The sequence below is a fragment of the Lepidochelys kempii genome, chromosome 5 (assembly GCF_965140265.1).
Source record: "Lepidochelys kempii isolate rLepKem1 chromosome 5, rLepKem1.hap2, whole genome shotgun sequence".
NCBI classification, from domain to species: Eukaryota; Metazoa; Chordata; order Testudines; family Cheloniidae; genus Lepidochelys; species Lepidochelys kempii.
In genome coordinates, this window is record NC_133260.1 from 78,568,225 (window position 1) to 78,593,125 (window position 24,901).

Consider the following 24,901-nt stretch of genomic DNA (forward strand, 5'->3'; position numbering starts at 1 on the left):
TGAAGTTATGATGCTATTATTTATCTTACTCATTATGTACTGAGTTTTAAGAAAAGCAAAATGCATATTGGCTAAATGGGCAGAGAAATCCCGTTTGGAAATACCTGTAATCTGTTGTTTTGAAATGGGATAACTAATAAAATCAGCACACGCATCAGAAAAGTAGAAGACCTCTCAATCTGTTAATTCAATAAACATCATCTGAAATTGGTTTCTGTACAATTTGAAATAAACCCTGCCTATCACTACTTCTGACGGACCTAAGTGAAGATTGCTGTGTCATTGTAGATCTGAGTATAGTAGGGCTTGGAACAGGCAGAAGTGAGTAACTCTTTGAAAGGGCATTTCTTTAAATTTGAAGTTGTACTGGTTATTCATAAAGCCACAGAGGAATGAACAGATGTTTTTCTGTTCTATGTCACTTGGCTCTGAAATAGTTCATTATTTTCCACAGACATTTACATCATTTTGAAGATCATTATGAGAGTATTGCAAGATGCATACTTTTAGTATCTCTCATCAGATAGGGTTGCCAACTTTCTAATTGTACAACACTGAACACCTCTGCCCCATCCCTTTTCTGATGCTCACTGCATCCCCCTCCCTCCATCGCTTGCTGTCCCCCACCCTCACTCATTTTCACCGGGTTGGAGGGCTCTGGTGCGGGCTCTGGGGTGGAGCTGGAGCTGAGGGGTTCAGAGTGCAGGCTCCAGCTGGGGGTGTGCATTCAGGGGTGGGGCCAGGGATGAGGGGTTTGGGGTGAAGGAGGGGACTCAGGACCAGGGCAGGTGATTGGGGTGTGGGGTCCTAGCAGCACTTATTGCGGTTCCCAGGAAGCGGCCGCCAGGTCCCTGCAGCCCCTAAGTGCATTGGTGGCCAGAGAGGCTCCACATGTTACCCTCGTGCCTGCAGGCGCTGCCCCTGCAGCTCACATTGGTCACGGTTCCTGGCCAGTGGGAGCTGTGGAGCCAGCACCCAAGGCGGGGCAGTGCGTGGAGCCTCCCTGGCTGCCCATGTGCCTAGGGAGTGCAAGGACCTAGGAGCTGCGCGGAGCTAGAGCAGGCAGGGAGCCTGCCTTAGCCCCAGGCCCCTGCTGTGTCGTTGACCGGATTTTTAACCGCCCGGTCGGCCGTGCATTCCGATCAAAAACCAGACGCCTGGCAATCCTATCATCAGAGCAATTTAACCACAGGAATAATTTGGGAATTATTCCAAACAAGAGTTCAGTGTTTGCCTCACCTGCTCAATTTGTAATACAGAATTTAGAATCCTTACTCTAAAAGCACTTTGAGACCTATATTCTCAGCTTATTCATTATTATTGTTGTTTACATTTGGTTCTAAGGATCTTGACAAAAAGGTGACTGCAGTGTCAACTGGATTTTAAACGGAAGGCATCTGTGCAACATTTGTGCTTCTCATAAAGAAAAACAGCAAAAGTGTCAGATCTTGTAGCATCTTAGTTTGGCTGTATTTCCATAGTCTGCATTACCTTGGCAAGGAGAAGCTTTGTAATTAGGAGAGCCAAGTAAGTTATTTTTCAGGAAATGACAGAGAAGTTCCTATGGGATTTATGAAGCGTGTGTTTGAAAAAGATTGGTGAAAGTGAGTGGGGGGAAAAAAGCGTGAGTGCTGGCTCTTCTATGCCAACTGCCTTCTTCATGCAGTAACAATGGTAGTTCCACAGGAGACTCCCTACAGTTTCCTGCTTAATGAGAATTAATGTCTCTGGGATACCACAAGGAACATATATTGTTCTACCTCTTTCTCTCAAAGGCCATCTTTACAAAGATTGCCCCAGAGTCCTGTTTCTTTTGTACATAATCACTGCAGGTGCCAGTCTGTTTTGTGGATGAGGAAGTTGATATTGGAAAAAGCATGATACAAAGAATATCCATAACTATTTTATTGCACCATTGGCGTATAAGGTACTTTACAAAACACTTTTTAGACAGGTCCCTGCCTTAAAGAAATTACAGTCGAATTTAGAGTGAATACAAAATTATAGGTGAGTGTAGGAGTCTTAGATCAGTGACCTGAAGGTTAAATAAAAGAAGTGGGTTTTAAATTGAGATTTGAAGTAGAAGACATATTTGTGAATGTTTTAAATGCCAGAATATCTTAACACATTCTTATCACAGAATTTCAGTCAGGATAGCATTATGATAGTAGGATTTGTTGAGGGAATTTTAAAGACAACAAAGCCTTCTTGTTGGATTTAGAGTTAATGACAAAATTAATTTATTATATTGTTAGAAATAATAAGAATGTTCCTCCTGATCAATGTCCATGGATTGCTTCATAGACTTGGGAGCGATTTGAATATATTTATTTTCCATGAATTAACAGAACAGTTTTCTGTGATATACCTCCTTGTGTTTTGATTCTGGACAAAGCAATACCATAATAAAAATACCTAATGCAAATAGTAATAAGTATTTAACCCACCCAAAAAAACAGCTGTTGTACCTGTGTGATTATTTATTTGTATTACTGTTGTGCCTAGGAGCCCCAGTTTTGGACCAGGACCTATTGTACTGGGTGGTGTACCTATGTGCAGCTAGGTACATGCTAGAGCAGCCATGGAACTGCTGTTATTTATGCTGATGATTGGATCAGCCCTGGTTTGCTCCAGGATCAGTGAAATGCAGTCTAGATATAAAACCAACTCTGGCTCCACCCACACACCCTGGTCTTGCAGTGAGCATAGTCCAACTGAACCAGAGAAAAGGTGCCATTGTCTGAACATTAATGAAACACTAAACATGTGGAAATCCTATTAGTGCTTCATGGACCGTGGCTGCCATTTCATTTGTTCTGGAATTTCTTCCATATGGCCATGACAAAGGTTTAAGGTTGAGCTGCTTGAGAGCTGAATGCATTAGCTATTCCTCAGTCAAAAAGCCTGTCAGGCATGCTGAGACTTTTAAAGGGATGTATTTATTTCTGTAAGTCATACGTTAAATAGCATTGGTAAGCTCAGTCCTATGTTTTGTTTCTCATTTAATAGAAATATGACTTTTGTAAATTTCTCCTCAGTGCTTCTGGTTTTTGTACAACTCTCCTCATCTTGTACAAATTCTAAACCAGGATGCTACAAGTCTGTCCCTCTACTGAAAGGTTGTTTGTATAAGTTTATATAGTTTATAAAGTATTAAAGTATATATTATACAAATCATATGAAGTGTATAAATGATTCAAACTTAAAAATATTGTGCAATTTAGATATGTGTATAATACCTCTATATTTCCTTATCTTGGACAACTAAAATTTCTGTCTCAAACAGTGTATTTCCTTGCACCAAAACTAAATAGAATTTGTTATGAAACAGTAACATTTTTAATGACCTGCTAACCCCTCCAACCTGTCCATGTCTCCTCCTGTTGTGTGGAAAAGGGGGTGTCTCTGGCCGAACAAGGGATAATATGTAAATAAAACTCATGTTCACTGGTGCATAGTTAACCTGATGCAAAACCACACTTATCTCTTGTTCACTCGTATTGTAACAACCAATGATTAACAATCATTTTAGCTTTTTATTAAAGATACAGGGAAAAAAGGAAAAACAGTTAATACTTCATATTTCAAATTGTTTAAGTAAGATTAAGAATGGACTTTATTCCCTTTCCTTTAGCTGTAGAAAGTTTGTAGAGGGAAAAACCCTTGGTGGGCAATTGGTATTAACTGTCCTTTTGGGGGAAAAGAAAAGAAGTTAGTTGAGATGGTGTGCAGCTGTAGTTGCTGCTGCTGTTTTGCTGTTGTAGAAGTCCAGTCCCATTTCCTTGAAGATAAAAAGACAAACGCACACAAAACGGGAAAGAAAAGAAAATCAAAGATAGAAAATGGAGCTTCTGTCACTGTTGCAATTAAAAGTCAGCACCATCACTGCTGGAGAAACATGGGTATCGTGTTTGGTCATACCAGCCTCTATGGGGCCTGGTAAACAATCTCATGCTGTTTAGGGCAGTGGTTCTCAGCCAGGGATCCGGGTTCCCCTAGGGGGCCTCAAGCAGATTTCAAGTGAGCATCCAAGCAGGGCCAGCATTAGACTCTCTGGGGCCCAGGGCAGAAAGCCAAAGCCCTACCACATGGGTCGGAAGCCCAGGTCACTGAGCCCTGCTGCCTGGTGCTACAGCCTGAGCAATGTAGCTTCGTGTGGGCCCCCAGGGTATGGGGCCCCAGGCAAATGCCCTGCTAGCTACCTCCTAATGCCAGCCCTGGCTTTTATATGCAGAAAATCAGTTATTGTGGTACAAGCGGGCCGTGGAGCTTTTATCACATGTTTGGGTGAGGGGGCTCAGAAAGAAAATGGTTGAAAACCTCTGGTTTAGGGCATTTCTTTTAGCAGCCTCAGTGGTCACAGGCTCACAGCAGTGCTGCAAAGGATGCCGTCTTGTCTGGCTAAACCAGACTGTTGTTAGACAGAAGGCAAAAAAGAGAAAAGGAAAGAGAAGAAATATGACGGGGAAGGAAAAAGTCACAGGGGTGGGATAGGTGGGTGTAAGTACAGGAACCTAAGTTTCATTTTGCAACTATTTGACGATGTCATCAGTTTCCTCTCTCTGGCCAAGTCTGGTCAGGATGCCTTTCAGGATCAAGGATGATAAAGACCCAAAGGTGTCAAGGTAGATCCCAGGGTCCAAGAAGAGATGGAAAGGTGGCGTTTTCTCCTTCCAGTCCAGCTGTCCCCCCTGCCACTCCATTTCAGTGACACCCAAATAAACAATGTCCAAAAATGTGACAGCCATTTAGCATTAACATGAACCAATTAAAACGCTTTTTGATGCTTTCAGCTTTAAACACTTTCTCCCATTTCTGGAATCTTTTAGCTCACTGTCCTATCAACCCATTACTTGTTACCAGGAGCCTGGAAGATGTCTCATCACAGTTCTTTTAACCTATACGGTTCAGTTTGTATCAGTCCGTTTGTCTCAACTTTTGTAAACAATTTTATGTAAAAAGCTGAGTTGGATTTTTTTTTTACCTTGGACAACTTGTCCAAGGTTTAAAAAAAAAAAAGAAAAGAAAAAAGGATAGAGAATAAGATGGAGAATATCTTATTGCCATTATATAAATCCATGGTACGCCCACATCTTGAATACTGCGTATAGATGTGTTCTCCTCATCTCAAAAAACATATACTGGCATTAGAAAAGGTTCAGAGAAGGGCAACTAAAATAATTAGGGGTTTGGAACGGGTCCCATATGAGGAGAGATTAAAGATGCTAGGATTTTTCAGCTTGGAAAAGAGGAGACTAAGGGGGAATATGATAGAGGTATATAAAATCATGAGCGGTGTGGAGAAAGTGAATAAGGAAAAGTTATTTACGTGTTCCCATAATATAAGAACTAGGGGCCACCGAATGAAATTAATGGGCAGCAGGTTTAAAACAAATAAAAGGAAGCTCTTCTTCACACAGCACACAATCAACCTGTAGAACTCCTTGCCTGAGGAGGTTCTGAAGGCTAGGACTATAACAGGGTTTAAAAGAGAACTGAATAAATTCATGGAGGTTAACTCCATTAATGGTTATTAACCAGGATGGGTAAGGAATGGTGTCCCTAGCCTTTGTTTGTCAGAGGGTGGAGATGGATGGGAGGAGAGAAATCACTTGCGCATTTCTTGTTAGGTTCACTCCCTCTGGGGCACCTGGTATTGGCCACTGTCGGTAGACAGCATACTCAGCTGGATGGACTTTTGGTCTAACCCAGCATGGCCATTCTTATATTCTTAAGTTAAAGTACAGACCTCTGATCCTTGTTCCAGTCCCATTGATTTAGATGGGAGCAGTATATAGAAGGAGTTGCTAGTATTGTGCTGTTCATCCCGCTCTTCGTTTTGCACAGATTAAAGTGTGTTGGACAATCACTCCTGCATTAAGCTCTGTGCAAACAGCTTTGGTAATGGTTGAGCAGGCTTTTGTTGTGGTACCAGAGAGAAAGGATACGTTGTATTTAGTGGCAGAATTTATGGGTTGGTAGCCTTTCACCCAGTGCATTTAATAAAGGACACAGTAACATCACTGTAAACCTACTGTACTTATTGTCCTAGCCAAGACTAAATGTGGATCATTCACTGTAAGTATAATTTCTGTCTGTTGTAAGAGCAGCATTAGTTGTCTGACTCCATGATTAATTATTACATTTTTCATTCTCAGGGCATTTAGCTGTACCGCACATATAAAAAGTGATATGTCTGTTCAGAGTTATCTGGTCAACAGAATGTGAACATTCTTACATAGAAAAGTAATTTCCTCGTACTGTTACAATTTCATCCGTAATTCTTCCTTCTTTATTTTGGCACTTTCACCTAGGTGCACCAGTTTCCTCACTTTGTTTTTCTGTCAGTGCCTGCAATTGCTCAGTTAAATTGTCAGACTTGTCTATATTCACTAGGTATTTTGTGTCTGTTAGGAGATCCCTTATACAAAGATTTCTCTCTCACACACACACACATACATCGCGAGACCCTTGTTGAAAATAGTGACACAAAACTCATCTCTGTGCTAAGATTGTGAGAAGTGATCTAGTAAATGATGATGAGATAAGATTGGAACTTCTGCAACCACAATGAAGTAATTTAACAATCAATACTCATAAGTACAATATGTTTTTCTATTAATTCAGATTCATTTCTGCTTTATGGGCTGCTTTGCTCAAACTTTATTTTACATTTAAGCAAAATATTTAACTTGTAAACATTTGGGAATTGTTAAGACATTTATGGAAGCAGGATGAAAACTTTTATATACTCCTACATTTGACTACTGTGGCAAATTGCCGGCACTACTATGATGGGTCTCACGCTTTCTCTTCTTGGGTGGGGGTTCAGGGCACTGTTTCTTGCCCCTGAACTGGGGTATTAACTGCCCCACTAGTGTCCTAGAGGAGGGGAGTGGAGAAGGAGGGGAGTGGAGAGGGAGGGACCCGGGTCTGCCCTCTCCTCCGGGTCCCAGCCCAGGGGCCTTAGGTATAGAACTAGCGGTTCCTTCCCCTGGGCTACTTCCCTCTCCTGCCCTTCAGCTTGTGGGGCTTCCAGCCCTCCCTCTGCACAAACCAGGTGTCCCTTTACCTAGGGTCTTGGTCTTCTTAGCCCACCGCAGCACTTCTCCAAACTCTTCTCTGCTTCCCTTCAAACTGCTCTCTGCTCCAACACCAATCCATTCTGTTTCAACTCCTCCGAACTGCTCTTTGCTCCAATGCCAATCCAGTTTGGAGGAGTTGAAGCAGAGTGCTCTCTGCTCCAACACCAATCCACTCTGCTTCAACTCCTCCAAACTGCTCTCTGCTCCCACACCAATCCACTCTACTTCAACTCCTCCTCTTGTCTGATTGAAGCAGGGGGGTTTTATCATGTGACTGGCTTCAGGTGCTTTAATTAATTTATAGCAAACTTCCTTCCCTCTACAGGGAAGAAGGTTCCCTTCTAGTCCTCTCCTGCTGCTGCCCTCTGGGCCTGGGCTTTCCTTGCTTTTTGCCCCTGCTTTCAGCTTCCCCTCCCCGACCGGGCCAGACACTCTCCCCCCTTTCTTTTCTTTTTGTTGTTTTTCTGCTGTTCCTAGAGTGTTGGCCAGCTGCCGGCTGGCTGTTACCGCCCTTCCCCGCCCTTGGACGCCGCTGCTGCTCCAGCTGAAACCCGCCCTGAGAGAGGGGGCACCTGCTGGCCCGCTCCCCGGAGTGGGGGAGTGAAGGGACCCAGCCCCCAGACCCAGCCGCTTGCTGTTTGTTTGCGGACCCATCTCTGGCCGAGAAAATTTCTTATCATCTGCTCTGGCATCCCTGGAATGTTGCAGCTGCAAAAAAGAAAGCCTGGAACAGATAGGGAAAAAGCCGTCTACCGGAGGAACACCGCCCGGGGAATCTACAAATTGCCGTGGAGGGGGCCCAAGACTGAGTAACTTTCGAACTGTGCTCTCGTGTGCGGGGAGGCCTTGACTGTGTCTTAACTGTGTTTGTAGGGACACAGGGGGTGTGGCACGGAGCTACCCCCCGATCCATCTGTGTCCTCCCAACCCCCACACTACCATCTTCACAACTGCCTCCTCCACCATCTTTGCTGGCTGTTTAACATCTGCCTCTGGACTTAGCTGCTCGCCCTGATTCCACCATGTGGGCCAGAAGCACCAGCCAACCAAACAGGACTCTCTGGACAAGCGTATGTTGGTTCATGTGCGCCTTCCCCGCCCCCCCCGAACTTTCCATCCCACAGCCTGTCCCTTTTTACCTGACCCCAACTCCTGTTAACCACCTGCCACCGCCCCTGCTGGGGCATCGGCAGTGGAGGGCACCGGGGTGACCTCCGCCGCTGCCATGCCCACCACCTCCCCAGACTCTAGGGGAGCCCCCCCAGCTGGCGGGAAAGGCCAGGGCAAGAAGAAGGGGAAGGGACCCGCTAAAACCACCAGGCCCTGCATGGCAGGGGCCACTCCCACTGCTGCGGCCCCGCCACCGACCACGGCATCCTTCCCTGCTGCCCCCTCCACCAGCTCTGCGGGTGTCCCTCCCTCAGCCCCCAGGATGTATGCCTGGGCGGCGGCAGCCCCCCCCGCCTGCTGCCTCATCATCTCTCCCACCCACCGCCTCCGCCACCATCAATAGTGGCCAGGGACCCTTTCCCACCATGACAAGGAAGCACGGTGTCCGATGCGTCCTGGTGCCCGCCTCACCCCATGTGGAGACCTACGTGTGGGCATTGGCGAGGGTGGTGGGGCCCTCGGCCATTGTAGTGGCCTCCAAAATGTACGGGAAGGTCGTTTTCTTCTTAGCATCATAGGCTGCCGCCCAGGAGGCAGTGGAGAGGGGCCTGGCAGTGTGTGGGGGGGTGTTTGTCCCCCTAGAGCCGCTGGAGGACCTGGGCGTCAGCCTGGTCCTGACCTCTGTCCTTCCTTTTCTCCCCAATGCTGCCCTGCTACCCGCCCTTTCCACCCTGGGGAAACCTGTTTCTGTTATCAGCCCTCTCCTGTTGGGCTGCAAGGACCCCACCCTCCGTCACATCTTTTCCTTCCGCCAGCAAGTGCAGCTTCTACTGCCATCGGCGGCGCGTGACGGAGAGGCGCTCGAGGGATCCTTCCTAGTCCCCCACCAGGGGGCCCGTTACCGGGTGTATTTCACCACGGGGGAAGCCCGGTGCTACCTCTGTCGGGGCATGTCCGGAGGGACCGCCTCTTAGCCCGGCAAGGAGGGGCACCTGGGATCCCCGAGACCCAGCAGGACATCAGCCCCGTCATTGCCAACGCCCCTGGCCACCCGATACCCAAACCTGCCCCCCCTCCTCTTCGGACCAGCACTACTCCTGCACAGGCCCAAGGGGCACCTCCCCTACAACGCCCAGACGAGTGGGAGAGCCCTGCCCTCGCTGCTGACAATCTGGCGGGGCCTATGGAGGAGGGTGTGGCAGAGATACCACCAGGCATGGGAGAGAGCCTGCCCCAGGGAGAATCCTCCCTCCCTTATGCCGCCCCACCGTTCCCCCCCAAGTCCCTGAGCCATCGTCTTTACCCCCTGACATGACCCCTACTAACCAGCCCCCAGATGATGCCATGGAGGGCTGGGCCCTAGTCCAGGGGAAGCGAGGCAAGCGGAAGGCTCGAGCTCTGCCTCATCTACCCGAAGCGGAGGCCCCCTGGAAGACCAATGCACTGATGCCAAACCTTCCACTTTGCCCACGAGTGCATCCCATCCACCAGTGTCAGCCGGGAAAGACGTGGTAGCACTGGAAGGTAATGTCTCCCCTCCACGGGAGACCCTCCCCTCCGAGACCCTCGAGGAAGCCCCTTCTGCCTGACACTACCCGAAGCCCACGTGAATCCCGGGGTAACAGTCGTGGCGGGTGCCAGCGGGGAGAACCCCGGGGCGGTGGAAAGTGTCCTCTCCTCCATGTTTGAGGAGATCGAGGCCCTAGATCTGACCCCGGTCACCCAGGGGGAGGACGACCTTTTGCCAGCAAACCTCAATTTGGGCGACCTCACTCCACCCCTCTTTTCCCCATGCTCCCTCCCCCTAACTGCTGCTTCTGCTCCCACCTCCGAGGAGCCTCTGGACTCCTACATCGACCCAGCCGCTGATGGCACCCCGCTGATGACCACCGAGCCTGCTCAGGTGACAGCCGGCGCCACGCGGCCGGGACACGAGTCGCCAGGGGCACCCCCCGTTGGTGCGGAGCAATCGACTTCCTTCCCAGGCAGGTGCCCAACAGAAGATAATCCACCTCCTGGTGCTGTGGGCGCTAAATCTACCATAGAGCCCACACCCAGTATCACTGAGAGCTCCCTCCCCACCCCCTTAACCCTCGAGCCTGATCGGGAGGTGCCACCATCCAGCTGCTTGCCTCCCAAAACCCAGAACCTTGCCTCTGCCCTGCCCCTGCCCCTACCCCTATCCAGTCTACCTCCTGTGATGTTATTGCCACCACCAGAGCTGTCTCCTTCCCTTTTCCAACTGATGACCCCCAGGGAGCGGCCTTTGTGTTTTCCTGCCCCGACCCATTAGGGGCTGCTATTTTCCCTCCACCACCCCCTATCGCCCCAGAGCTTGAGGCGGGCTTAGAAGCTCCAGCCCATCAGGCACCCCGTCGGGGGTCTGCACCCTGCTTACCCATTTTAGTGGGCCACGGGGCGGCACCAAGGGCCCACCGGGGAACAACCGGGAAACTGTAACCCCACCCCCCCATGAGCTGCGAGGAGAACTGTGGAAGTTTTTAGAGGATGTCCATAGCTCCCGCAACAAGGTACAGCTTACTGTCCAGCGATGAGGGGACTTTTTTCAAATCCTCCGGGCCATAAGGGCCGTAAAGGGACCGGGAAGCAGGGTGCCACAGCCTACTGGCGGGTCCACGTCTTCCGTGACCAATTACTCACCTATGGGACGGGTCAAGGACTGTTGCGCGGCCCGCTGGGGGATGCGAGCGTTCCTGCCAGTGAGGATCCCCCCGGCCCTCCCCATGACACTTCTCACCATCGCAACGTTGAACACCCGGGGTTGTAGGATGGCTCCCCGCAGGTCCCAGGTGCTCTCCTTCCTTTGGGAGGGAGGGTACTCTGTGGTTTTCCTGCAGGAGACCCATGTGGATCCGACCGCCAAAGACAGTTGACGGCTGGAGTCGGGGGACAGGGTCTACTTTAGCCATTCCACAGTTTGGCAGGCTGGAGTGGTGACCCTGTTCTCCCCCGACCTTAGGTCCGAGGTGCTAGGGGTCGCTGAGGCTGTGCCGGGTCGCCTGCTGCATCTCCGGGTCCGTATGGAGGGGCTCGTGGTTAACCTCGTTAACGACTATGCCCTGACATTGGGCCTGGAGCAGCTGCAATTCTATCAGCAGGCGTCCGCCTTCCTTGGCACCTTAGATTCTCATGAGTGCCTGGTCCTGGGAGGGGATTTTAATACCACCCTCAAGGAGCGGGACTGCTCGGGGACCGAGCAGAGCCCGGCCGCCGCGGACACCCTCCGGGAGATAGTCGAACATCACTCCCTGGCATCTGGCATGATCACCACCCGGATGACACTTCCATGTTCACCTTTGTCCAGGTGGAAGCCCGTCGGTCGAGCCACTCCCGGTTGGATCGCATTTAATTTATCACGCTTCCATCTCTCACGAGCCCACTCCTCCAGCATTCGGCTGGCCCCATTTTCTGACCATCACCTAGCCACCGTGACAGCCTCCCTCCGTGTGGAAAGGCCGGGGCCAGCCTACTGGCATTTTAACAACAGCCTGTTGGAAGATGAGGGCTTCTTGACGTCCTTCCAGGAATTCTGGCTGGCCTGGCGAGGTCAGTTGCGTGCCTTTCCCTCGGCGCGGCGATGGTGGGACCTGGGGAAGGTGCGCGTCTGGCTTTTCTGCCGCGACTACACCTGAGGCACCAGCCGACGGAGAAATGCGGCAATAGAGCAGTTGGAACGGGAGGTCTTAGAGCTGGAGAGGCGTCTGGCCGCCAGCCCCGAGGACCCGCTCCTCTGCGGAGCGTGCCGGGAGAAGCAGGAGGAGCTCCGGGCCCTCGAGGACCATCGGGCCGGGGCGCCTTTGTTCGATCCCACATCCGCCTCCTTCGAGAGATGGATTACGGCTCCTGCTTCTTCTGTGCCCTGGAGAAAACGAGCGGGGGCCAAAAAACACGTCACCTACCTCCTGGCAGAAGACTGCACCCCCCTCACGGAACCGGCGGAGATGTGCGGGAGAGCCAGAGCCTGGACCGAGTCTCTGCAGAGCAGGGTCCTCCCTCTTTCGTGCACGCGAGCTGTGCTCGCCTTATTGCCGAAGAAGGGGGACCTCCGCGATTTATGAAATTGGCGTCCCCTCTCGCTCCTCAGCACGGACTACAAAATCGTAGCGAAAGCAAACTCGTTGCGGCTAGGGTCTGTGCTGGCAGACGTGATCCGACCAGACCAGACCTACACTGTCCCAGACCGCAGTATCTTTGATAACCTATTTCTGGTTCGGGACCTTTTGGAATTCGGGTGTAGAGATGGTCTGTCGTTCGCCCTCCTGTCCCTAGATCAGGAGAAGGCGTTCGATAGGGTGGACCACGGGTACCTCCTGAGCACTCTGCAGGCGTTTGGCTTCAGACCCCAGTTTGTGGGTTTTCTCTGGGTGCTGTACGCTTGTGCAGAGTGTCTGGTTAAGCTCAACTGGACCCTGACCGAACCGGTCAGCTTCGGGCCAGGAGTACGGTAGGGGTGCCCCCTCTCGGGCCAGCTATACGCTCTGGCTATCGAGCCCTTCCTCTGTCTCCTCCGCAGGAGGTTGACCGGGTTGGTGCTGCGGGAGCCGGAGCTGCGGCTGGTCCTGTTGGCGTACGCTGATGACGTGCTCCTCGTGGTCCAGGACCCGGGCGACGTGGCGTGGGTGGAGGCTTGCCAGGCCATCTGTTCAGCAGCCTCCTCCGCCCGAGTCAAATGGGTCAAGAGCTCTGGCTTGGTGGTAGGAGACTGGCGGCAGGCGAGCTCCCTCCCACCCGCACTTCAGACTGTCCGGTGGAGCGCAGGTCCGCTGCTCTACCTCGGCGTTTACCTTTCTGCCACGCATCCCTCTCTGCTGGAGAACTGAGAAAATTTAGAGGGCGGGGTGACAGAGCGGCTCTGGAAATGGACGGGACTACTCTGATGTCTCTCCCTCTGAGGGAAAGTGCTGGTGCTTAATCAACTAGTCCTGTCTATGCTCTGGTACCGGCTCAACACCCTGGTCCTGGCTGCGGGTTTCCTGACCAACCTCCGAACATCGATTCTGGGGTTCTTTTGGTGAGGAATGCACTGGGCCCCTGTAGGGGTTCTTCAGGCGCTGTCCTCCTTCCTTCGGGGTAGATGAAGTGTCTGCATACTCAGGTCCGCATCTTCTGCCTCCAGGCCCTACAGAGGCTCCTCTATGGTGCAGGCAGTTCGGTGTGGAGCATACTGGCACACGCCACCCTGCGCCGCATCCGAGGGCTCCGATACGACCGGCAGCTCTTTTATCTCCGTCTGGGAGGTCTTCCACGAGACCTCTCCGGGCTGCCGGTCTTCTACCAGGACCTCCTCCGGACTAGGAAACTGTTTTTAATGACCAGGTCCGTGGCGGCCACCGAGGGGGCAGATCTCCTCGCAGAGCCCCTACACAACACCCAGTTCCGTGTGCAGGTGGCGGAGTCTCGGTCGGTGCGCCAGAGCTTGATCCTGGCAGAAGTCACGAGAGTCGGAGACCTCCTGAACTAAGACCGGGGAGACTGGCTGGACCCCCTGATGCTTGCTCAGCACATGGGGCTCTCCAGACCTCAGTATCCCCCGGCGCGTACTTCAGGAGGTGATGGCTGCTTTGCCGCCCACTGCTCGAGCTTACCTCGACCGGGTCCTGCTCAAGGGCAGGCGCGCCCACTCTCTTCCCCAGGCCCGCCAGACCTTTTAAATGGACCCCTGCCCCGCAGACCCAATCGATCCCCTCACCCCTTTACTGCGAGCTGGCTGTATGAACTTCAGCCGGTATGCTTCCAAACCGTGCCAAGGAAACATCTATACAAGCTCGTGCTCTACACCCTTCACGCCCTCACCCTAGTGTCCTGCCCTGACACAAAGTGGCAAGACCTTCTGCCACCTCTGGAGGGTGAGCAGCCCCGGTGGGCCAGCCTATATTCCACCTTGGTTCCGAGGCCCGTCGGGGACGTCAGTTGGCGGCTCCTTCATGGAGCTGTGAGCACGGGCACGTACTTGGCGCGTTTCAACCCAATCCCAGATACTTGTCCCTTTTGTGGTGTGAGGGAAACCCTGGCACACGTATATTTGGAGTGCGCCAGGCTGCAGCCCCTGTTCCGGCTCCTCACAAATCTTTTATTACGTTTCTGGTTGCATTTTTACCCTCACTTTTTTATTTATGCACTCCCCATTCGTGGCCTCACAAAGTTGCGGGATCTCCTAGTTAACCTCCTCCTGGCCCTGGCTAAAACGGCCATCTATAAAACCAGAGAGAGGAGGTTGGCCAATGGAGTTTCCTGTGACTGTGGGGCCGTTTTCCGATCCTCGGTCCGTTCACGTATCTGAGCGGAGTTCCTCTGGGCGGTGTCCACCGACTCTCTTGATGCTTTTGAGGAGTGGTGGGCACTGTCCGAGGTTCTCTGCTTGGTGTCCCCGTCCGGTTTCCTTTGTTTGACCCTTTGATGGAGAGAGAGTAAGGGGCCCCAGCCATTGCTGCTGCAAACACCACCACCTTAGAAGGGTTCTTTCACACGTGGGTGCACGTGCCCCCCCCCGGATTGTCCACCCCACAGCCTGTCCCTCTTGTTGGGTGCTTTCAGAGGAGGGAATTGTTGGTGACACTGGGCGTGGCGCCAGGTAACTCGAGGGGGTGACAGACCTTGAGAGTCGATGAAGCCCCCTCGCTCTGGGCCACCAGGTAAGTCGCAAGGGTGGAAGACCACGAGAGGGAAGGAAGCCCCCCACTCTGGGCCCAGGCTGGATGAATGCACTATAAGGTGGGTAGAAAGTTGGCTAGATTGTCGGGCTCAACGGGTAGTGATCAATGGCTCCGTGTCTAGATGGCAGCCGGTGTCAAGTGGAGTGCCCCAGGGGTCGGTCCTGGGGCCGGTTTTGTTCAATATCTTCATAAATGATCTGGAGGATGGTGTGGATTGCACCCTCAGCAAATTTGCGGATGATACTAAACTAGGAGGAGTGGTAGATACGCTAGAGGGCAGGAATAGGATACAGAGGGACCTAGACAAATTGGAGGATTGGGCCAAAAGAAATCTGATGAGGTTCAATAAGGATAAGTGCAGGGTCCTGCACTTAGGACGGAAGAACCCAATGCACAGCTACAGACTAGGGACCGAATGGCTAGGCAGCAGTTCTGCGGAAAAGGACCTAGGGGTGACAGTGGACGAGAAGCTGGATATGAGTCAGCAGTGTGCCCTTGTTGCCAAGAAGGCCAGTGGCATTTTGGGATGTATAAGTAGGGGCATAGCGAGCAGATCGAGGGACGTGATCGTTCCCCTCTATTCGACACTGGTGAGACCTCATCTGGAGTCCTATGTCCAGTTTTGGGCCCCACACTACAAGAAGGATGTGGATAAATTGGAGAGAGTCCAGCGAAGGACAACAAAAATGATTAGGGGTCTGGAACACGACTTATGAGGAGAGGCTGAGGGAACTGGGATTGTTTAGTCTGCAGAAGAGAAGAATGAGGGGGGATTTGATAGCTGCTTTCAACTACCTGAGAGGTGGTTCCAGAGAGGATGGTTCTAGACTATTCTCAGTGGTAGAAGAGGACAGGACAAGGAGTAATGGTCTCAAGTTGCAGTGGGGGAGGTTTAGGTTGAATATTAGGAAAAACTTTTTCGCTAGGAGGGTGGTGAAACACTGGAATGCGTAACCTAGGGAGGTGGTAGAATCTCCTTCCTTAGAAGTTTTTAAGGTCAGGCTTGACAAAGCCCTGGCTGGGATGATTTAATTGGGGATTGGTCCTGCTTTGAGCAGGGGGTTGGACTGGATGGCCTCCTGAGGTCCCTTCCAACCCTGATATTCTATGATTGAAGCCTGCATATTGGTGTAAGTAACAGATGATGTGAAGGCAGCAGATTTCATTGTAGTAGAAATGGCAGCAGCATCATGGACAGACACCATTGAGGCAAATCTCTTATAGCCTCTGTGAAAGCTACCAGCTACTCTGTTCTGCAACTGATGGATGCTGCCTCCTTGATTCCCAATAATTATATGCATAGTTATTAAAACGTTCCTGTTTCTTCCCTGGTGAGAAAATCTGAGCTTAAAAATGAAATACCAATTCTGGGGCCCTGGAACTATTTACATAGTTCATAAACTAGTTCTGAAACATAGATCAGTTGGCGATAAAATAGATATATGCACTGAAAAAACAGCCTGCCCAGAGCTTTTCATTTCCTTTTCGCCCCCACCTTGGGTCAAAATTTGACCTCCTGCAAGAACCATTCAACTCTACTGACTTCAAAGGGAAACAGATTTACTTCACTGAAGTTGCATGTGTGTGACTGAGGGCAAAACTTGACTTACGTGAATTTGTAATTCTCATGAAAATTGTCTGATGGACAGCCCTGGGGACTTGTAGTGCCCAGGGAGCAACAGCTTAAACTTCCCCACCAATGTGTCTCAACCCGCACGTGGAGTGTTGTTTAGTCTTCATGTTCATTCCTTCCTTAGTTTATGTGTTGAGGCTGCTAACCAGCATGCCAAATGAGACAATATTTTGCGTGTGTGTGACATAGACATGAGTCACTCCAAACTGAATGGAGACTATCAATTAATTTTACACAGATCACCACAGCAATTAAAAGGTAATGACTTTTGATCACTACCGAACTGATCAGGTTCATATTCCAGTATCCAGTTTTCTCAGCCACTTAATTCTCCAGAGTTCTTCAGATCTAAAGATGATTCATTTTCTGCATATTCAAAAGCATTTTGTCTCTTGTATTTCTGGAATGCTCTCTGAAAGAAATGCTACTTTGGTGAAGTGGTGCAATTAATTGAAATTGACTTACACGCACATTATATAGACAGGATTTCCCTTCCAGCTACTGCTCATTTTAAAAGTTACAGTGTTTATAGCTTAGACATTAAAAATATGTTAAATTAGCAGCTAACTTTAAGTTGATCTTTTAAAACCTTTCTCCATACATATCATTTCATTTACAGCTGTGAATTTGTAAAATATGTCTGCTGATGTCTTGAAGCTTTGCAAGGAGCAAATAATTTCTGGGGACAGAGTTTCTGGTAGCCAAAAAATGGGTTAAGCTGCTCAAAGTGACTTGGATATAGTAAAATTCCTGTTATAGCGAAATAGAATGAAATCCCAAATTGTTTCAATGGATTATATTGTACAAACTAATTCTGGTATTAATGAAGATCTGTATATAGTGAAGTTATCCTGCTAAATATTGTCTTCACTCTGGATCTATTCATATTATGGCTCAAACCAAATTAAAGCCCATGTTTAACATGGCTTCAGTAAGATTCTAACTAAATTGGTTTTTAACATGTTTGGGCAACCAGTGAAAATCATTGCATATTTGAATCATGTTTAAAAAACATGTTCTAGCAGAGAACCCACCATACACTGAAAAATGGGTTCCAACTCACTCCTGAATAGCTTAGTCTGAGCCATGCTATCTGGCCAGACTCTGGTAGAAATCATTTTATCTGGATCTGAGTGTGAACAGTGTTTCCAAACTCATTTTAAAGGACAGTAGAGTGGGCCAAAATCTGGGTCCTTATGTAATATACTGTTCTTTTGTATAGCCTCTCACCATCCTGGGAATAATTACTTCCAGTATTTCCTAAGCAAAACAGAACAAGTGTAAGAACTGCTGGAAACAGCAGACACCCCTCTTTACATTGCTTTTTGACTGATCTTGTCTTCGTTTAATAGACCATGTTTTCACAAGCATTTCAAAATATTTCTCATCACTTGCCCTCAGAACTTGATCCAGTGACCTGAGAATCAAGCAAATGTCATGTGGTCGCCACTAATTAGTGGATCGAGAGAGCTTCTTTGTCTGGCCTTTCAACCTTCCACAGGCAGCAGCAACAGCTGTCATACGTATCATGCAAAGAAAACGAGCCTTTACCACATTTTTTTCCATGGTGTAAACAGTAGAACAAGCCCAGCTGAGATTAGAGATGAATATGCAGGTTAGGAAGAAATTAACCTACAATGTACTGTTCACATTTATTTCTCTTCTGTTGTAGAAGGCATACTACTTCTGTCATGAGGAACATATTGTACATATGTGTGGCAGTTACTATGCAGCATTGTATGAGAGAGAGAGAGAAACAAAATCCCTGTATTTGTTCTGTTTATGTTTTCATTGCCATTTTGTTTTCTTCTCCCTTCAGTGAAATAATTTCTATAAGGGATTATTATTGTATAATAAAAGCTAAAGATTAAAAAAAAATCCAAAGCTTAATTGCCTTTAAATGTGTTTGCTGAACAAACTTATTAGTAGAGCATTTAGTCAGAGTCCTCATTAATCAATGTTGTACTCCAGTGTCTCCTGAGTCTTCTGGATTTTGGGGGATCAGCTACTGTAATTAAAGGAATGAAATACATCATGGTCACAAAATTAATGTGTTAGATGACTGAATGTTTTGAGTGGATGAAATTAATCTCTTTTTAATTGATATTTTTACAGGTCTTTAAGATAGAGGTGCTGATGAGTGGAAGAAAACATTTTGTCGAAAAGAGGTATAGTGAATTTCATGCCCTCCATAAAAAGGTAAATTATCTCTCTCCTTTCTAGGTGTGTAACTTAGTTGATATAACTTCAGGTTACCTTAGTTGATGTTTGTTTCATTTCTTTTGAAGGTGTCTGTTAGGGTTCCCTCCCCACTCTGAACTCTTTCTCCTTGCTGAGAAACACGACAGGATGGAATTCTTGATCCGGTCCTTCCTGCATTAAAAATGCTCCCACAACACGCTTGGATGCATCTGTGGTTACCAGGAACGGATTGTCAAAATCTGGGGCCCTTAGCACAGGGTCAGACATGAGTGTCGCTTAAAGCTGGTTAAAGGCCTTCTGACACTCTTCAGTCCACTGAACTGCATTTGGCTGTTTCTTTTTGGTTAGGTCTGTCAGTGGGGTGGCAATTTGGCTGTATTGTGGTACAAATCGCCTGTAATATCCAGCCAAGCCTAAGAAGGATTGGACCTGTTTCTTTGACTTTGGGACAGGCCACTTTTGGATAGCATCCACTTTGGCCTGTACGGGGTTGATAGTTCCTTGACCCACCTGATGTCCAAGGTACGTCACTCTGTTTAGGCCTATTTGACACTTCTTAGCCTTAACAGTTAGTCTTGCCTCTTTTGTGCGCTCAAAGACTTTTCGTAGATGTTCCAGGTGTTCTGCCCAGGAATCCGAAAATACGGCCACGTCGTCAAGGTAGGCGACTGCATATTCTCCCAATCCCACGAGGAGACCATCTACAAGTTTTTGGAAGGTGGTGGGTGCATTTCGCAGCCCGAAAGGGAGCACATTAAATTCATACAGCCCGAGATGTGTGGTGAAGGCTGATCTTTCCTTGGCAGATTCATCTAGCGGTACCTGCCAGTACCCCTTGGTTAAGTCCAAGGTAGAGATGAATTGGGCCCATCCCAGTTTCTCCAATAGTTCATCTGTGCGTGGCATTGGATAGTTGTCTGGGCGAGTTACAGCATTTAGCTTACGGTAGTACATGCAAAAACGTATCTCCCCATCTGGTTTGGGAACTAGAACCACTGGAGATGCCCATGCACTGCCAGAGGGGCGGATTACACCCATCTGTAGCATATCCTGGATCTCCCGTTGTATAGCAGTTTTAGCTTGAGGAGACACCCGATAAGGTTCGGCTCTAATTGGGTGAGCGTTACCTGTGTCAATGGAGTGGTATGCCCGTTCAGTCAGTCCTGGGGTGGCTGAGAACGTCAGCACATAGCTAGTCCACAGCTCCTTGATCTGCTGTCGCTGCATACACCCAAGGGTCATGGAGAGGTTCACCTCTTTCACGCCACCATCACTTTTCCCTTCAGAGTAGACACCTTCAGACCACTCAGCATCATAGAATATCAGGGTTGGAAGGGACCTCAGGAAGTCATCTAGTCCAACCCCCTGCTCAAAGCAGGACCAATCCCCAATTTTTGCCCCAAATCCCTAAATGGCCCCCTCCAGGATTGAACTCACAACCCTGGGTTTAGCAGGCCAATGCTCAAACCACTGAGCTGTTGCTCCCCCTCATCTCCTCCCTGGGCTGTAAACTGACAAACCTTTAATTCTCTGGAATGAAAGGGCTTTAGAGAATTAATATGGTACACCTTAGGCTTTTGGTTTGAGGTGGGGAATGCTATGAGATAATTAACAGCTCCCAGATGCTCTTGGACCATGAATGGACCTTCCCACGACGCTTCCATTTTATGGGCCTGGAGCGCCTTCAAGACCATGACCTGATCTTGGAAGGATCGCTCTCTGGCATGTTTATCATACCAGGTTTTTTGCTCTTTTTGAGCATCTTTTAGGTTTTCTTTAGCAAGAACTAAAGAAGTTCGGAGGGTGTTTTGTAGGTTGGTTACAAAGTCCAGAATGTTAGTTCCTGGAGAAGGTGTAAACCCCTCCCATTGCTGCTTCACCAACTGTAATGGCCCCTTAACCTTGCAGCCATATAGAAGTTCAAATGGTGAAAACCCTAAGCTGGGATGTGGTACAGCTCTGTAGGCAAAAAGCAACTGCTGCAACACTAGGTCCCAATCATTGGAGTGCTCATTTACGAATTTACATATCATGCCCCCCAAAGTTCCATTAAACTTCTCCACCAGATTTTTTGTTTCATGGGGTAAGAGTTGGCAACCAAGTGATTCACCCCGTGAACTTCCCAAAGGCTTTCCATAGTTCCTGCCAGGAAATTAGTTCCTGCGTCTGTAAGGATGTCGGAGGGCCAACATACTCTGGCAAGAATGTCTGTTAGTGCCTGGCACACACTTTTAGCCGTGGTGTTGCTAAGAGCTATTGCTTCTGGCCATCGGGTGGCAAAATCCATGAAAGTCAGGTCATACTGCTTTCCTCTGGGTGTCTTTTTTGGAAAAGGACCCAGAATATCCACAGCTACTCACTGAAATGGAACCTTGATGATGGGGAGTGGCTGGAGAGGGTCTTTGACCTGTCTTGGGGTTTTCCTACTCTTTGGCACACCTCACAAAACCAGACGTAGGTAGAAACATCCTTTCCCATTCCCTCCCAGTGGAATGACTTTCCCAAATGGTCTTTGGTTCTGTTCACCCCAGTTTGGCCACTAGGATGATCGTGGGCTAAGCTTAAGAGCTTTACCCGGTACTTAGTTGGAACTACCGACTGTCTTTGAGAATGCCAATCTTCCTGGTGTCCACCAGAAAGAGTTTCCTTGTATAAAAGACCTCTTTCTACAACAAACCTGGATCAATTAGAAGTCCTGAGAGGTGGTGGGTTGCTCCGTGCTGCTGTCCAAGCTCTCTGGAGGCTTTCATCTGCTTCCTGGTCGGTCTGGAACTGTTCCCTTGATGCTGGAGACATCAGTTCCTCATTGGATTGTGGACCTGGGCTTGGTCCCTCTGGAAGCGATGCAGGTGATGGGGCTGTTCCTGGTGACTGTGAACCGCTCTCCGCTGGTGCACTATGTTGGGGTTCAGGCTCCGGCTGAGTCTCTTGTGTAGGGTTATCTGCTGCTGCCAGTGCAGGTTCGGTGGGGCCCTCTGGTGTTGGGGTTGCAAGCACTAGATTCAGTGCTGGCAATGGTTCTGGTGCTGGTTGTTCCGCCAGTTCCGGTTCTGGGACTGGCTCTGTCTGGGTCTCTAGGACTGGATCCACTACTGCTGTCGCAGACGTTGGCATGGGGTCCAGTTCCATCATCTCTGCCTGGGCCCTGGTAGAAGTGTCTGGAACAGAGCTAGGTGTGACAGCTTGCTTAGCTTGGCTGCAGGTGACCATTCCCACCCTCTTGGCTAGCTTCACATGACTGGCCAAGTCTTCCCCCGGGAGCATGGGAATGGGATAATCATCATAGATTGCAAAAGTCCACGTTCCTGACCAGCTCTTGTACTGGACAGGCAACTTGGCTGTAGGCAAATTGAAAGAGTTTAACTTGAAGGGTTGAATCATCAGTTGGACCTCTGGGTCGATGAATGTGGGGTCCACTAAGGATTGGTGGATAGCCACACTTGTGCTCTGGTGTCTCTCCACGTTGTAACTTTCTTCCCGCCCACACTCACAGTTTCCCTCCGCTCTGAGGGTATCTGTGAGGCATCTGGGCCTGAGGATCTTTGGTGGGACTCTGGTGCAATGAACTGTAATCTGTTGGGGTTCTTGGGGCAGTTGGCCTTTACATGGCCCAACTCGTTACATTTAAGACATCGCACAACTGACTGGTCACTGGGGCGAGGTGAGTTGCTGGAGAACAGTGTGGTGGGACGATAAGGTGTCTGGAGTTTTCCTTGGGGTGTAGTTGGGGCCTTGGGCTGCCCCCAGTAGTAGGGTGTGGTCTGAGGGTGTCCCTTCTGGTATCTGCTCAAACTGCGACCAGGGTTGTTCCTTTCTCCTCCCTCCACCCATTTTGTTCTGGTTTGCCGCGCCTCTCTGGCAGTCTGGCACTGCTCGTATTGCTGAGCATAAGAAGCAAGATTTTCTGCTGAGTCCATTTTCTTACCCATAAACACTGTTTATATCGTCATCGGACATATTCAGGAATTGTTCCTGAGCCATCAAATCACACACTCCTTCAAAGCCAGTGACACCCCTTCCTTTGACCCATTTAGCTAACAGATCCTTTATCTGGTTTACATAAGCCACATTACTTAGTCCAGGCCCTCTCTTAAGGGTTTGAAATTTTACTCTGTAAGTTTCAGGTGTAACTTGAAATTGTTTTAAAACCAAATCCTTGAATTTATCTTAGTCAGAAGCCTCCTCAACAGGCATCTTGTTGAATATGTCCAGAGCTCTTCCAGTCAATTTTGCGACCAATGTCATCTTATGAGCATCAGGAATTTTATGGAGTGTGCACAGTTTCAGTTTCTCAAAGGTGAGAAAATATTCAGCAATATCACTGGATTCATCATACTATGGACATAGTCGCTCCCATTTGTGGAATGTTGGGGAAGGAATGTTAGGGTTATTCGGTAATTCTGCTGAGCCCTTGCCTTCTTTATCTCCAGTGCATGCTTCCTCTCTTTTTCCCTCTCCTCCATTTCTTTTTCTTTTGCCTCCATGGCTCTCGTGTGGGCAGCCTCTTGGGCAGCCTCCTCTGTCTTTTCCCTGGCTTTTTCTCTGGCCATTTCTGCCTCCCTAGCAACTTTTTCTTTGGCTGCATGTGAATCAATCTTTATCTGTCCGAGTTCTTCCAGTCTTTCATGTTCCTTCTGTCTTTCCTCAGCTTCAGATCTGGCTAATTCCAGTTTCTGTTGGACATTGCTTTCTGTCATCCTAGCCTCTCTGTGTTCAACCTAGCTATACCTGAGAGTTAGAAAGAAAAAAAAATCTGCTTGTGAATTCCCAGTTCGCTGTGCTGTAACCTGATATCTTTGCCTCTGATAGCTGTTCCCAGCCTACAGAAAAATCCTTTTGTTAAAAAACTACCACCTCTGCCACCAGGCAAAGAGACAGAAAAAGCTCTAGCTGCTTTCAGTTAAAAAACAAACAAACCTCTTCAGGTCTGTGCTTTTGGTTCAAAATGATCTCTGGTTCAAAATGATCCCACCGCTCTGCCACCATGTCAGGGTTCCCTCCCCACCCTTAACTCTAGGGTACAGATGTGGGGACCCACATGAAAGACCGCCTAAGCTTATTTTTGCCAGCTTAGGTTAAAAACTTTCCCAAGGCACAAATTTCGCCTTGTCCTTGAGCAGTATGCTGCCACCACCAAGAGATTTAGACAAAGAATAGGGAAAGGACCACTTGGAGTTCCTATTTCCCCAAAATATCCCCCCAAGCCCTTACACCCCCTTTCCTGGGGAGGCTTGAGAATAAACAAGATGAGTACAAACCAGCCTTGGATTTTTAAGACCCAAAAAACCCAATCAGATTCTTTAAAAAACCAGAACTTTATTAGAAGAACAAAAAAAGATAAGAGAACAACTCTGTAAGATCAGAATGGAAGATAATCTTACAGGCAGTCAGATTCAAAACATAGAGAATCCCCCTAGGCAAAACCTTAAGTTACAAAAAGACACAAAAACAGGAATACACATTTCCTCCAGCACAGCTAATTTCACAAGCCAAACCAAAGAAAATCTAATGCATTTTCTAGCTAGATTACTTACTAACTTTACAGGAGTTGGAGGGCTTGCATTCTTGATCTGTTCCTGGCAAAGGTATCACACAGAGAGACAAAAGCCTTTTCCCCCTCCAGATTTGAAAGTATCTTGTCCCCTCCTTGGTCATTTTGGGTCAGGTGCCAGCCAGGTTACCTGAGCTTCTTAATCCTTTACAGGTAGAAGGACTTTGCCTCTGGCCAGGAGGGATTTTATAGCACTGTATACAGAAAGTGGTTTCCCTTCCCTTTATTTTTATGACAGCGTCACTGGTAATGTCCTATCTTAACTGTACTCCTTTTCTTTTTAGTCTCTAAGGTGCCACAAGTACTCCTTTTCTTTTTGCGAATACAGACTAACACGGCTGTTACTCTGAAACCTATCTTAACTGTGTGCATTGCACGTCATCTCTCATAAAAGAGATGTCAGTATATTCCATATGTTTTGTTAAGGGAGAGGGAGGTTTCTCAGATTATTCATGCTTTCCTTTCTTTTTGGTTCTTTTGTACTGCCATATTGTTGTTAAACATCAGTAGAACCTTATGTCGGTAGATTTATTCTTGTAAAAGCATGAAATAATGCATATTTCTGTAGAAAAGGAATCTTTTGGAGGAGATCATTTATATCTAGTCAAGCATGCAATTTGTTAACGTTAGAGAGTTGGGTGGCCAA

The 24,901-nt window shown here is 48.6% G+C and overlaps 1 protein-coding gene across 3 annotated transcripts in view; it reads left to right on the forward strand.

Annotated features, from left to right (window-relative positions):
• Positions 1-24,901, forward strand: part of SNX24 (sorting nexin 24) — a 147,048-nt gene that overhangs the window by 60,932 nt on the left and 61,215 nt on the right. For all 3 annotated transcript variants that reach the window (XM_073344835.1, XM_073344836.1, XM_073344837.1), the window contains exon 2: positions 18,618-18,701. In XM_073344835.1, the coding sequence (XP_073200936.1) occupies positions 18,618-18,701 (84 nt within the window). The remainder of the gene's footprint in view (positions 1-18,617; positions 18,702-24,901) is intronic.